Below are 16,177 nucleotides of genomic sequence, written 5' to 3' on the forward strand. Positions count from 1 at the left end.
ACGAACTGGAATGCTATGATATTCAGTCATGTTACACACATATACATGAATATATATAACATACATATATACATATATTCAGTCATGTTATATATATAATCGTGTTTTATATATACATGTTATGTACATTGTATATATACATGTTTAATGTAAACTTTTTATTGCAATATAACAGCCATACGGAAAATTACACAGACCTGAAGCACTTGATGATATTTTCATAAGGCAAACATGTCTGTGAAACCAAAATTTAGACCAAGAAACAGATCGTGCACAATGTTGTCTGCCCCTATGTCATGACATCTAAAATAGCTTCCCAATGGGGGGAGATCAAGATAATGTACTCTACTATGAATATGACATTTATCTTAGTTTACAGTAGATCTAGTTTAAGTTGGAAGATTTCAAAGAATAGAAACAGAAAAGACAATGATACTTCTGGTAAAGAGGGCAGGTTGCACACACACATCTTTATTTGTTCACTCGGGAAATTCCACTGAAATGACAATACGTGAATTTCTTAAAGGCATAAATCCACAGAATCAAGAGCAAAGATAATAATGTTGTTTTAGATGCTAGAAAGTAGTAAATGACTTTTCAGGCCTGAGAAAACTGAAGCCTAAACTGAGGGTAGAGAAAAGTGGAGAGTAGTCCATTTACAACACAGAATTGTCCTAAGTTGAGCTACCATTATTAGAGGGATGCCAGTGAAGTTAAAATCAGTGGCCTTGGTTAAGTCTGTTTAAGAAGCCTGATGGCTTCTTAATCCCCATCCCTCACTCTGTGCAGCATTTGACTCTGCCTCCTCAACTCTGCCAAAGGCCAGAGCTTTATTCTCTGGAGAGGCCCAAACAGGAGTCTATGGGGACACCAAGTATGACTGAAGATTGGGGTATCATACCAAAATCATGGAGGAACTAAGTGAACGTATGCACACTGCTCACTGAGATGCCCAAGCTTCTTTCCTACTTGATTCCCAAAATGTTAGCAGCCAGTCAAGAGATCAGAAAAGCCGCCTATGAGCCAAAGGAACAGATCTTAAGAAAATGATTTCAAATGTTCCCAAAGAAACGGCACAGCTGTTTGAAATAAAATCATAAGAGACAAGCTCCTGTTGGGAGACAAGTCTCCATAGGTCTTTCTTTCATTTCTGAAGATCTTGTGCAGAACCTGACAGCTCTTTGTTCCGGACTACTTTTTCAAGCCCCTGGATAGTGAAAGTTTGGGAGGTAGAGATAATGTCTCCCTGTAGAACGGAATACGGGCTTGTTTGCAAACAGCTCCCTCTGAAGCAAAGCTTGGGTAGGTGTACTTACAGGCCATTATAAGTCGCTGGGATTTCCTAAGCTGAGGAGGCCTCAGCTGAGACACAAACCTACTGCAATGGTGAGGCTCCATCTTGCTTTGCCCCATCTTGTCCCTGTGGTACCTGGGGAGCAAGGAGAACCCAGGCAAGCATGAAGCTCATGCTGCTGGCTGGACTACAAGTAATAAAGTCCTTTGTCTCTGATCCAGGAGTTTCATGTCTTCTGCTAGCATCCACGGAACTGCAGCCAGCTGACTTGTTAGCTTGCAAGTGACTAAGACCCTTCATGGTTCTTGCCCTCCTCAGCCACTCCCACAGATTCCAAATAGCTTTGGAGCCCTCCATTCTAGAACTTAAGCAGATAAACAAAAATCACAAGATTTCAAGTATATTGGCTAACAATGATAAAATCTTCTTAAAAAGCAGCCCATTGAAAAGAAGAAAATAAAAAATATATTAGTGATATCCTCAGGGAGTAAGAGACGCTATCATACTTATAAAATAAGAACAAGATGCCATATTTTTAAAAGAAATATTAGGAAAACAAAGTTATTACAACTTTAAATGAAACTTTAAGTAAAAAAGAAAAAAGTTAATAAAAGAGTTTTAAAATAAAATCAAGAAAATGTCCTGCAAAGTACAACACACGAAGAGATGGAAAACAGTAGAATCTGGGTGCTACATTACAGCCTATGCTATTAAGCCAGCAGCCCTACCTCCCAACTTCCTGCTCTAAAAGAGAATAAATTTCCTTACTGCTTAAGCCAATATAGGTTGAGTTTTCTTGCAGCCAAATGCATCCTGGGAAGATCGTGGGAACCAGTGTGCTTTGGAAAAGGATAAGCCAGTTTGTGGTCTATAGCAGGGGATAAAAATGGAAGTGGTGTCATTATCAAATAAAGTCTTCTCCCCAAGCTGTTTATCTGCCACAATTTTGCTGCAAACATTGGAGATGCTGGCAGCTATGTTATTTCCCATTAGCAAATAACTGTTTGTCTCACAATGCTTCCCACTCCTGATTTTTCTGTTATATGTATATGACTATCAGCTAAGGAGAATGTCTATCCTGCAAGCTTTTTAGGAAACATGAAAGGTTGCAATGTCAAACAAACTGTACCTGGGGAGAAAAGTAGGTTGTGCTGCTTTGGTGATAAAAGAGGTTTGCTTACTAGTATAACTTGCTGCCTCTTACATCAGCACAGAATAGTGTCCAAAATACTGTCAGTGATCCCACAGGAAACCCTGTCTGGTGCCTTAAAAGTCAATTGCATCAAAACCAGGAAAGATAATGTGGAATTCTTCTTGACTGCCTGGAAGCTAATGTCTTTCCAGAAACTATGACTTGAAATCTTTGAATGGCATTAGACAAGACATTTGTATCACCTTTGAGAGAAAAGGGATGCCCATCCTTAGAATAGTCACTTTAGTAAGAAGTTCATTTTTCTCTTTGCTTACTTTATAGATATAAACATGATATACTTTTTCATTGAAAGCTTTAAAGTCACTATTAGAATGCCGCTGAAAACCACAAGTTCTTCTGGAAACACAGCTCCTCGGGAAAAGTGAAGAATCCAGAGTGACAACGTTTCATAAAATTTCAGTGCAAGATAAATAATCTGGGAGAATCTAAATCCTGTATAGGGTGTATTCGAAAGCGAATTATGCTTAGACAACCTTAAAATTGAAACACAAATTCATCATCCTTTCTTTGCTGTCAAAGACAGCATGGATGGCGCAGATCTCGCCTGAAAGATGACCTCACTGACTTGAGTGCAAATGAAATGATGATTCCCCTCCTTAAAACCACTCCAAAATTTCCGCTTCTTACTCAATCCAGAGGACAAGAGCTTTTTCACTAAAATTTGCTTTTGAATAAAACTGAAATTCATTCCTATTTTAGTTAACAAATTTGAACTCTTTCAATTTTTCCAGGTATTACCATTATATTTTGTATACATTCTCATAAAATAGAAAAGCAGATACAACTCACCAGAATTATCATCTTTATAGCCCATGCCGGTGAAGTAATAGATTTACACTGTAATCAAATAAGTTGCATGAAGATGTTTGGTGTGTATGTGTATTTGCAGGGAGAAGGAGTAATTTATAACTTTATTTAGATTTTCAAAGATTTCTGCATCCCCCAAAATATTAACAAGTAGGAATATTAACAATGGTTCTATGTTATGGAGCAGTCCTTTAAGATAGTATGTAAGTACCACATCAAGTCATAGGTCATTTCTAACATAAATTTAATTCAATATCACCTTGTAAATTAGTAGTTAAGTTTTCAAATGTGATCTGACCCAAGCCCTAAAAAATTGACCAGGAAATTCCTATAAAACTGAAACTATCTTTCCAACTTTGATTAGAAGCCTACTTAAGAAACATGACAACTGAATGCAATGGGCCAGACCAGATCCTGGACCACAAAGAGAACCTTAATGGAGAAAGTAAAATCCAAATAAAGCCTGGAGTTTCATTAACAGCAATGTACCAATATTGATTTCTTAGTCTGGACAAATTTACACTGGTCATATAAAATGATAACAATGGGGAAAGTGGGTGAGGGACATACAGGAATTCTTTGTATATTCTTGGCAACTCTTCTGTAAATTGAAAAACATTTCAAATAAAAAGTTGTGATTTTTTTTTTTTTGCAATAAAACCTCTACTTGAAATTGTTAACAAACCTCAATCACATATTGAAATCACAAATATTTATGGAGTGCGCAGGCACTGTTCGGTTTGCTGGGTCCATGGTGCTGAGCAAAATGGATCCATCCCTTTCCTTAGGGAGCTAAGAGATTAGTGGGCAAGAAGATCATTAAGCAGTCACAGCAAACATAAATTGTAACTGCAGTTTGTAGTAAGTGCTGTAAAGCAAAAGTGCAGAGGAGAGAGATACAAAGCTAGAAAGGCTTCTCGGAGGCAGTGGCAATTAAGGTGAAACATGAGGGATGGCTAGGAGCCAGTCAGGTAGCAGCACTAGGAGTGGGAAAGAGCATGTTCATAAGCCGGGAGGAAAGAAAAGGCAGAGGGCACGTCCCACTGTGCCCAAAGCATGATCAGGGCATGGAAGAATTTTGCCATCCGAAGAACTGGACCCCGGAGAACCTTCCTTGTAGGCTGGGTTTTAAGTTTTTATAGTTTTCCAAAGAGATATGGAAAGCCACTAAAAACGTTAACCAGAGGAATGATCCAATTAATGCCTTTGAAAGATCGTGATGGCTGTGGAATAGAAAGGAGCATAAGAAGCGCCTGTTCAAGGATTCACATTTTTAAAAAATTAAGGAGAAGAAATAAAAAGGTCTCAGCTTCAAATATATCTATTCTAAAAAGTCCCTGGTAAATAATAACGTCATCTTAGATGTATATGTTGCTTCTTTAGAACCTGCCACCTTAAGTCTTGCAGGGAAGATGGTGTTCCAAAGGGCTTCCAGATCACTCGATCTGGATCTTTCCTCCAGAAGGACTATGATTCAACGTAAGTATGAACAAAAACACAAGATAGATACCAAAGTCATATGACTTACAGCTTAGCAAGGTATCAGCAGCAAAAATCTGCACTCTTACCCCCTTAGGAATTTAGCTTTCACAAGTGATAAAGAATGCTTAGTCTGCCTGGTGTTTAAGACCACAAAACCATTATTGACACCTCACTAGTGCCATCTTGACGTTAGCCCAGGACTAAATATAGAAAATTCCAGACTGCAGAAAAGTGTAATTTTCAATGCCTGTTTAAAATATACAATGTTAAACATCATCTTCAATTTCTATACCTTGAGCCTGAAGGAACTGGTGTGTTGCCCTATCTGACCTAGAAAATGAAATATGGCTTCCAAACTTGATGTAAGCAGTTGCACTTCAATAAAACTTAATAAGTAGTCTGCAGTACTGGCTGGGTACTTTTAAACAGAAGTCCCTGGGGACTCATACTTTCAACAGACACTTGGATTTCCTTAGTTTGTAGGAATAGAATATCTATAACCTCACTAAATATTATCGAGATATACTCTAAAAACTAAAAGAACCAGAAGAAAGAAAAGATTTGGATTTTTTGTTGTTGTTTTGGTTTTGGTTTTAAAGATTTTGAAAAAATTGGATCTTGATTGAAGCCTATAATTTGATATAAAAAAACTTTCTTATGCAAATAACTATTAAGTTGACTGTCCAGCCCATTACCCCTCTTCTCTGGCAACAGCATTTTCCCCTGCCGTCAAAAGGGTTACACAGGGAGTTTCTGACACCATGATTACGCAACTTGACCCCGCCCTAGACCGCTGCAGTCAATAGAATCAAGAGTGTGCACTTGACACAAATTGGGCCAAAGAGTCCCTTTCTCCAGGAATCTGGATTTAGAAGTGAGAGATTCTTGCTCAATCTGTCTGCTCTCTTGAATAGAGGACACATAAACACTGGAACTGCTGGCAGAGGCTATTTTCAACCATTTGGACAAGGAAATTGAGAAAACCAGCCTGCAGGAAGAGACGAGAATGGAGAACGTGTGCCAGAAAAAAGAGATGAAAGGCAGAGAAAGAGGGCTTCCTGCTTTCCCTATCACACTCCGGGACCTGCTGTTAGCTTATCCCACCTTATCCCTGCCCCCCCAAATCTGTGGGACACTCCCAGGCTCCTTTCAATCACTTCTGGTTTTGCTTGAGTCTGCTCAAATGGAATCTTGTAACTAGAAACCAAGCAAGCCCTCATGAACACTCCAGGTCTCTCCATTTTATTTAGTCTCAAATAACTGAGAACCAGCTTGCACAAATTTTTTAAGGCAAGATCTCTGAAAGGAGAATCTAATTCCAGCCTCTCAGAGCAGATAAATGCAACAAAATTAAAAATGCTTATCCTAAAATGTTAAGCGGAAGAGAAGCAGGGCACAAAATTGGGTATATATCAGAATTATGACTACACTATAGTTTATATTTGTCAAAACTCGAGAAGTGAAGCCCTATACGCATTAGGAGAAAAGAACAGTAGTTGGGTTAGGGTGACAAGATTATTTTCTGTTTTCTCTATATTCGTCCGGGTCTGTAAATAATTAAACACCTTATAACTTAAAAAACCTAACTCCAAAGATTATGTAGAAATATGTAATGGGTTTATAACATAATGATGCAGTTTTTAAAGTAGAACATAAAACACTGTTATGTTTACTGCTACATAAATAGTCCAAAAAGGAACTGTCCCTTTAAGACTTTGCATATTAAAGACACATTGCAACTTCCAAAAGACTAGTTCCAAATTAATCCTCAGCCATCACTTCCTCTTCACTGCTTGCCCTCCCAATCCTGTCTAACCCTCCTCATCCCCATCCCATGCTACCTATCTTCCAATGGGATTCCACCCTTCCCCTCCCCCACTCTCTTGTCCCTGTTCACCCACATCCCTGGCACCCCTCTGCCCTCCCTTCTACGTTGAGGTCTGCATACCTGTACCTCCAGACACACTGACCCATCCTGTCACTCATAGACCCTAGATTTGTCTCTCTCCTTTAGATCAACCCAGGAAGAACCTCATCACAAATGGCCTCCAAGCCAGTTTAAACTATCCTTAGGGGCAATCCAGGTAAGTGTTACATACTGTCCCTTTCGACTACAGCACCAGACAAGCCAGAAATGGATAAAGAATGGAAGGCAACATCCAATAATAAAAACACACTGTGAACTAGGATAATTTGTAAATTATCTTCAACGGTGCTGTAACACAACTTCCAAAGACAATTCAAAATACAATGTGGATATGGGGGGGAGAAAGTGGTGAGTCACTTATTCACCAGGAAAAAGTGAGCAAGGCTCTCTGATGGTAAAACCAATTCTACTGGTTTCCTGCATAATCATTAACAGCTTCCATATATCGAACCGGGCATTGTGCCAGACCTTTGGTACCCATGACCTTACATAATCCTCCCAATGACCTGTGAAACAACGACTGTTATTGCCATTTTACAAGAACAAAAGTGTTGAAGAGTTAAGTTACTTGTGCAAGTTTATTTTTTTAACATTTTGTTATTTATCTATTAGAGAGAGAGAGAACAGGGGGAGGAGCAGAGGGAGAGAATTTTCAAACTCCCTACTGAGTGCAGAGCTCCATTCCAAGACCCCGAGATCATGACCCAAGCCCAGACCAAGAGTCCAACCCTTAACCTACTGAGTCACCCAAGTGCCCCATTCCTTGTGCAAGTTTCAAGGCTAAGAAGTAGCAGAGCAGAGAGTGGGGAGTCTACTTTTCCCTCTCTCTCTATGCTCTCTCTTTCTCACTCTCTCTCAAATAAATAAAATCTAAAAAAAGAAAAGAAAAGAAAAGAGAAAGAAAAAAGAAGTAGCAGAGCAGGATGCTGTGGCCTTTGCATTAAACCTCGTGGCCTCAAACAGGCCTTAGATAGACTTTCCAATGAAAGTAGATCTCTGAATTACTTTATACTTTATAATGTTGAAGCTATGTGTTAGCTATTAGTAGTAGTAGTATTTTATAATACAAATACACAGTTTACATGTAAATTTAAATACTGAATGAAAAATACATACTAAAAGAAGCACTGTAGAAATGACCACATTATCCAAAATTAATAACATACACAATGATATTCAATATCAACGTAGCCCAAATACATTACAGTTAAAAACAATGTTACAGGGCACCTGGTGGCTCAGTTGGTTAAGCAACTGCCTTTGGCTCAGGTCATGATCCTGGAGTCCTGGGATCGAGTCCCGTATCAGGCTCCCTGCTTGACAGGAACTCTGCTTCTCCCTCTGACCCTTCCTGTTCTCATGCTCTCTCTCTCTCTCTCTCTCTCTCATTCTCTGTCTCAAATAAATAAATAAAATCTTAAAAAAAAAAAAAAACTATGTTACAAAGACTTCTCAATAGTACATCTCAATGGTAATTATTTATAACTGTTTACAAAACACTACCTATCACATATAAAGAAGCATAAAGCCTATTATCAAGGTAAAACAGAATACGACCTGGGAGAAGTATTTATTGCATTCATTTCACTAGTAAGACACAGTTTTATAAGGTACTCCATTAGAGTAGAGTAACATTACAATTTTATAACATTACACAAGTTAGAGTGCTTAAGTGTCACGTATTATACCACGAAGACCAATAGCAGCCATTTCAAAAGGTGGGGGGGAGGACCACATTGTATCACTTACAATTCCAGTAACTTGTACCACTGTGTATTGAAAAGGGCAAAAAAAAAAAAAAAAAAAGCCTTCTCCCCGCCCCCGCACCAGTCAAGCACAGGAAATGTGATGAAGAGAGTAAGAAGGATGAAAACGCAGAAGTTACAACCACAAAGGTAAAGCAATCACAAAATACCATTTGGTGTATTCCCGTTCTCTGAATAAGCACATCTATTCATAGCCGGTGTGTGTGTTTTTCTCTTCCTCCAATCGCTACCATCGTGTGCTCTTCCTTTTTTGTGTGTGAAAATAATTAACTCTCCAATTTCTTCAAAGGAAACTATAATCATTCATTCATTAGTACAATAAACTTTATTGAGCGCCCAGAATGTACCAGACACTTTGCCTAAGAGGAAAATAATTAAATAAAGTCAGCCCCTGCCCTCCCTAAGCTCTGTGGGTGAGACAGCCTCATGTAAAGTAAACAGCCGAAAATAGTGTGCTAAATACTGGGGCAGAGGTGAGGACACAGTTTCATAGGAGCACAGAGGAAGGATTAACCCAGCCTGGAGCAATCAGGAAGCTTTACAGAGGACAGCATGTTTAAACTTAGCCTTTAAAGATAAATAAGAGCTTTCCAAAGAGTGATGAAGGAGACACAGGGAGAGGAAGCCATCTGGCCGTAGTGTGAAAAGGCACGGAGGAGCAGAAGAGCACGGAGACAATCACGTTATCAAAACAATGAGCTCCTTGCTGAGACTATGCCCAGGGTTCATGGAGGCCATGGGAACTATGAAATTAAAAAACAAACCAAGCACAAACTGGGCTAAAAAATCCAACAACCTAAGTCAATTGAGGGGCTTGAAGAGATGAGAGACTGTGAATACATTACATTTATTAAAAATATAGAGATCAATGAGAGAAATGTTCCTCACGAAATAAAAAGAATTTGCACGTGTCTATGGATATAAAAAAGACTGAAAGGATAGTGTTAACCAAAATGTTAATACTAATCACCTCTGGGTGATGGAATTATGAGTAAATTTTGTTTTAATCTCTCTTTGCTTCTCTGCCTTCCAGATTTTCTGCATTAAACTTGCATTACTTTGGCAATTAGTGGAGAAAATGTATTCTAAAATAGAACAATGTAAGCCTTGCTCAGATTGTGGCATGCTAAGGAGTTTGGACTTTATTCCACAGAAAATGAAGATTTATTCCAGGCATTTGATCAGGGATGGGAGATGAGCAGATCTGCACTTTAGGGAATTAAATATGGTTAAAGTGTGCATAATGGATTAGAAGGGTTTGAGGTTGGAGGAATGATGTGATGGATAGAACTAAGGGCAGCACCAGTAGGGATGGAAAACACATATTTGGGGAAGACCAGGTAGGACTTCTTAACTGAATATAGGTAACAAAAAAGGGTAGAGGTTTCAGAATAACTCTAGGTTTCTAGGCAATTGGTTAGATGCAGATATTGGAAACTAGCAAGCATAATAAGAAGGAAAAGGCGTTTTTTTTAAGGACGGGCTGATGAATTTAGTTTTATGTGTGACATGCTTAGAGGACATCTAGGTAGGAATTCTAGGAGGAAATCTGAAATGGACTCAGGTTCAGGAAAAGAGGACCTAGATACAGACTCATAGGAGATGGCGAAGCCATGGGATTGAGTGAGCTTGCTCAGGGAAAGGCAGGTGAGAAGAGACAGCTGAAACATTGGAATTCTACAGCAGCAGTCAGGGACGTCAGAAATCCAGAACAGCCAGACGTTGACAGAGTTCTTCTGGGGCATGGGGTGGTCAGGGCTGGGATCAGAGCAAGAGGAAAAAATTTTACTATCGCAGCTGCTAACAGTAAACAACCACAGAACCTGGTCACTAGTGGGGCGTAGGAAAACAAGACCAACAGGTGCCAAAGACAGAAAACAAACAGAGGTAACTGGTCACCATCTGAGAGGGAAGGTGAGGTACAGAGAGGCAAAGTAAACACAGTAGGGATTACCAACTAAGATTGTTCCATGGAGGCAGGAACTGTCAAACCTGACCTACTGTGTCTCTGTTCTGAGACAGCAACTTCTACACTCTCTTTCACAAACAAGGAAACTGACCGACATCGATAAGATCTCAGAGCCAGTTCCTGGCAGGTTTAAGACTAGAATCAATCTCCAAGCCACTAGGGCTTATTCTCTATACATCAATATACTGCCTCCTTATGCAAACACAAAAAGAAGGCTCACCCCAGAAATATCAATTACGGAATACAGTAAATCATATATTGATTTATCCTTTGACTTGACTTAATGGAAATAACATCTTAGAGTATATCCCTGTCTCTCTCTGACCACCACCTCTTGTCTTCCAGCTACCTTCCGCTACCCTTTGATCCCACTGAGATTGCCAGCCACTGATCTGTTTACCAGCTTTAGATGCTATGGTCAATCATTACAGCAACACCTCCCTTGCATGCATTTTCTTTACCCTCTGGCCCCTGTTATTTTATTATACCCATTGCATAATCTGCGGCTCTGGTTGAATCCTTCTCCTCACTTGCTCCATGTCTCATGGTATCCATGAATACAACAACCACCTGACCGGTCTCACTTTATATTTGTGGCCAGAAACTTGAAATGGGCCTGGTAAGGCAGCCAGACAACCTTCCCGCACCTCCCCAGTCTGCTAGGTCTCCCTACTTAACTGTTCACACCTTCTCTCTCCTCCAACCACTACCATCCCCTCCCCCACCCTCACGCTCCACTGATTCCTTGCTTCCCCTTTGGAGAAAACTAAAGCAACCAAAGAGAAGCTCAACTGACCCCCACCATCTTGGTTACCCATTTTCCAAAACCTGGACGCACATCCTCTGTCCTACCTCCACGAAATGTCCTTTTGTGTGTGTGCAATAGATTCCATACCTTCTCTTTCCAACATCATTGACTATTCTTTCTCTATTGAATCATTCTCAGGTGCATGCAAACATGCTGTTATTTCTTCCATTAAAAAAGCAAAACTTCTTCTTTTTTTAAGATTTTATTTATTTATTTATTTGACAGAGAGAGAGAGAGCACAAGTAGGCAGAGAGGCAGGCAGTGGGGGAGGGGGGGCCGGGAGGCTGGCTCCCTGCCAAGGAGAGATCCCGATGCGGGGCTCCATCCCAGGACTCTGAGATTATGACCTGAGCCGAAGGCAGAGACTTAACCCACTAAGCCACCCAGGCACCCCAAAAGCAAAACTTCTTAACCCTACTATCCCCATTTCCTCTGCTCCCCTTTGCACAAAAAAAAAAAAAAATCCATGAAGAATTGTCTATACTCACATTTCCAAGTCCTCTAACTCTCTCTTATACACATTTGAGTACTTTTATCCTACCTTACCTGCTCTTGCCAAGGTTCAAGGTCATCAAGGACCCCAGTTGCCAGATTCAGTGGTCAGTTACCAGTCCTCATTTTACTTAACTTTTCAACAGCACAGGACTCAGCAAATCCCTTCCCCTTGAAATTCTTCACTGGTTCCCAGGGTATCACATGCTCCTGGTTTTCCTCCCTCCTCCCTGGGACCTCCTTCTTGGTCTCCCACAGTGGTTTCTCTTCTCCCCAGCTTCTCAATGTCTGAGAGTCCCAGGGTTCCGTCCTTATTCCTCTTTTCTTCTCTACATAAATTCATTCCTTGGAGATTTCATCAGTCTTGGGCTCCAAATACCACTCAAATACTGAAAAATCTCTAATTTATATCTCCAACCAGATATTTCCTCTGAACTCCAGGCTTAACCTTCATCTCCAAATACATTTAACATTTCCAAGATATTAGCCTTACTCCTGGCCCCCTAAAGCCTCTCTTACCTTGAAGCCTTCCACAATTCAGCTGTTGGCAACTCAGTTGGTCAAACCAGAAAGGACAGGTTCATTTTTTGTTCCTCTCTCTCTCTCTCTCATTCGTTGATGCCATATCCAATCCATCAGGAACCCCACTTGGCTCTAATTTCAGATATCTGTAGAATCTAACCACCTTCTCCCACCTGTACTGTTACCATTCTGGTTCCAGGCACCAACCTCTCTCACCCAGGTTACAGCAATAACACACTAACTAGTCTCTTGCTTCCACTCTGCCTAAATAGAACAGTCAAATGGATCCTTGTGAAAGGTAAGTCAATCACATCACTCCCTTGTCAACACCCCACAAAGGCTCCCCAGCCAAAGGACTTATAATGACCTATAAGGCCCTACTTTTCCTGAGCCCTGCACCCACGGTGACCTCTTCTCCAACCACTCTCCCAGCTCTTCAACCCCCTTCAGCCATGCAGACCTCCATGCTTCTTCTCCAGCATGCCAGGCACGTTGCACCTCAGAGCCTTGTACCGGCTCTTCCCTCTGCCTGGAACATCGTCTAGATGTCCACATGTCTAACTTCTTCACATACTTCAAGGCTTTGCCCAGTTGTGACCTCCACAGGGAAGCCTTAGCTGACTTAAAAATTGTCACAATTTCTACCCAAGTGCCACGATTGAAAATTGCCACAATTTCTACCCAGCCCCCTCAGAATCTGTCATTCTTTTTACCCCGTTGTGGTATTTTTTAAAAGCCCTGATCACCTTGAAATATACATTACTTATTTCTTTGTTTGCTCATTATTATTGCCCGTCTCCACCCACTGAAACTTCAGCTCTAAAAAGGAAAACCTTTTTGTCTGTTTTGCACATGGATGTATTCGTGGCACATAAGAGGTACTCACTTAACACTTGTTGAATGGATGAATCTATTTCCCCCACAAGGCTGTAAGTAACTCAAGGCTAGACAAATGCTTCAATCACTTCTGTACCTTGATTATTATCCTGGTAATATCATACCCTGATAATATCATATATATTATAAGTTTATATATATGCATATATATATATATATATATAAAAGTACACATACACACGCACATATTTTTTTTTATCAGCCTAATAGAATTTCTTCTGGACAAAGTACTCCTCTTCCTGATTGCCAGGGATGCCACACTACATGCTAACAGGAGGCAGACCATTGAAGCATTTTCTCAGAAGTGAGTCCCCACCTACCTCTTAAAAGGTAAATGGCATAGATATCCAGAGATCATCCTTCAGGCCTCATACATGACCAATCAGAAAATGGGAAAGTCACCTTGCCTTCACAAATTATACATTCCTCACCATAGCCTTTTCCTAAATATATCCCTCCAGACTTCCCCCAAGCTGTTGCTCACTCCTGGTAGCAACTAAATCAATTGACCATATTGTACTGGTTTGCTTCAGTGTGTTTGTTTACTAGTTGAAGCCTGCATTAAGGGCAGGATTGCTTCATGGTGCTCGGCTGCCTGGCTCTCTTCCAGCTCTCTCCTCTCCTAGTCTCTCATTGTGCAAAATGGCAATCTCCTTCCACCTCCAAAAGCACAAACATCCTGAAAGTTATTTGACTATCATGTAATTCTCTGTCCTTGTGAGATGCTGTCTTCGCTGAGCTCTGCTGCGGGAAGTTAGGTAAATGCCCATCACAACTCCATCTGGACCCCTCTTCAGCTTCCGTTACTGTCTCAGCCACGGCTCTTCCCTCTTTTTGTCCTATTATTCTACTGCAAATGATACATGAGCAGTTATTGAATAAGTCCAAAAAGATAATATGAACACGATTTTACCTAAAATGTCACTTTTCCAAGATTCCATTTGGTTTCTTCTTTATCAACCAAAGTTCCATTGTTATAAAAATTACAATAATAAACTACTCTGAGTCTTGTAATTTCACAGACCGCTTCTCCATTCTTTAAGCAACCGAAGTCCCATCGCTCCTAATTAAAATATTTAAAGGTGAAATTCAAGTAATCTTTCAAATTCAAGTAATACTAGTGCTTCCACGTAAGTTTCTAGGGTTAAAAAAGAAACCCCTTGCCAATGGGGGAAAAAAAAGAAGTTTCTGAGTCTATAGTACAAAGACTTCAAACTGCATTCCACAGTGTGTTATTTTCTTTCCAGAAAATTCTAACACTATATAATTACTTTTGTATGGAAAATGAATAATGTAAGCTTCTAAAAACAGCTAGACAGAAACCATCCAAATCAGACAGGCCTTTCCTGAAACCAAATGAAATATTAAATGAGAAAATATCTCTAGGAGAACAAAGCTCTTGAATTATTATTAAACAGAGATGGAGCATAGTGGGAGAGAAAGTTCCATGAAAAAAAAAAAAGTGTTTTCTCATCTACGTGTCAGGCAGGGCTCTGCTTCAGAGAAACCGTAACATTGATCGGACCCCAAAATGTCACAGAAAAACACCAATCAGAAATGCACCCAGGCTCTTGCAAGGGTTCCAGTTAAAAATAACAGCAAAAACATCATTTAAGCTCCATCTATTGCGACAGAAATGCATCGATATAGGAAAAGCGAAATCCCACCTGCATGGGAATTAAGCCGCAACTAGTCCCCCAATTCGGAGAAAAACGAGCTTCGCCCTGGTCGCTGGCTGAACTAATTCCAGCAAAGGTAGCCAGTGGGTTTGTGTGTTGGGGGAGGGGGCAGAGTAGAGCGCGCCTCACCGCCCTCCCCCCAGAACTGCTCCAGAAATGTGAAAGCATCCGCACCGCACGACCTGGCTTAGCGGGGAGAAAGCCTGTGCGGACCTCAGAAGCCTCCTCCGGCTCAGAGGTAGCCGCGACGTGCGGCTGGCAGCGCGGGCAGCGCAGGCAGCGCGGGCGCGTGGCCCTGTCGCGCCTCCCCCTTCCACTCACCCCACCCCCAGTCGTGGGCGCGGGTCTCAGAGATCCAAGCCGATTCTCTCTCTGCCCAGGGTGGAGGACCCCGCAAAGACATTTTAGCAGGAGTAATTCCCGCGCTGGCAGCGTCTCGACAGCCCGAGTGAACCAGCCAAGCCGGCTTGAGCCGGGACCCACGTCTGGCTCGGCCGCCCCCACCCCCGAGCCCACCCAGCCTGCGTGCCCCGCGCCCGGCCCGCAGCCCGGCAACCCAGCAGGGGCTGGGAGAGGGGGTAGTGCAGCATCTAGGGCTGACTTTCCGCTAAGGAAACAGCCATGGCAACCTCCCCCGGTCGTAGAGAAGCCAGAGGTGAACCGGCCGACGGCTGTCACGAGCGCTCACCGGGTCTCCCCCTCCCTGCGCTTCCGACCCCGAGGCTGCGCCTGTTAACAAACTCCTGGGCGTAGACGGCCCCGGGCCCCCGTTCCTCTCGTGGTGCAGCCCCGAGGACCGCGGACATACTTTTCGCCCCAGCGGCCCCACCGCCGGGAGGGTAGCGTTAGCGGCACAGGCAGGGCTGCAGGTGTCCGGACGGCGCGCCCTCCCGCATCCCAACCGCTCCGGCGCCCGGAGCAAGGCAGCCCCGCGGCGTCTTACTTTTCTGGCTGGAGTAACCCGGATAATAGCCATAGTAGCCGGTGATCCGCAGAATCCGGTCCTCGATGGTAGCCACCCCGTTGGGGGCCGCCTTGACATCCATAGAGAGCGCGGGGCGGCGGCCCCGGGCGCGGCGGGGCGGAGAGCGCAGCGCGGGGCCCGGGAGCTGGTGCAGGTGCTGCCGCCGCCGCCGCCGGTGCTGATGTTGCAGCTCGTGCTCCCGCGCCCGGGCTCTGACTCCACCGCCCGGCGCAGCACCGGCTCCGCATCACAGCGGCGGCGGTGGCGGCGGCGGTGGCGGCGGCGGCGGCGGCGGCGGCGGCGGCGGCGGCGGCGGCGGAGCGGCCCCCACTCGGGCCGGCCTCTCCGTCAGCCTGG

At 42.6% G+C, this 16,177-nt stretch overlaps 1 protein-coding gene across 1 annotated transcript in view; it reads right to left on the reverse strand.

Annotated features, from left to right (window-relative positions):
- Positions 1 to 15,902, reverse strand: part of SLC35F4 (solute carrier family 35 member F4) — a gene marked incomplete at both ends in the record, with an annotated part of 229,567 nt that extends 213,665 nt beyond the window's left edge. The window contains one exon of the mRNA XM_080808913.1: positions 15,800 to 15,902. Within this exon, the coding sequence (XP_080665039.1) occupies positions 15,800 to 15,902 (103 nt within the window). The remainder of the gene's footprint in view (positions 1 to 15,799) is intronic.
- Between the last annotated feature and the right edge of the window lie 275 nt (positions 15,903 to 16,177).

The sequence above is a fragment of the Martes martes genome, assembly GCF_963455335.1.
Source record: "Martes martes genome assembly, chromosome: 7".
Taxonomy (NCBI): Eukaryota; Metazoa; Chordata; class Mammalia; order Carnivora; family Mustelidae; genus Martes; species Martes martes.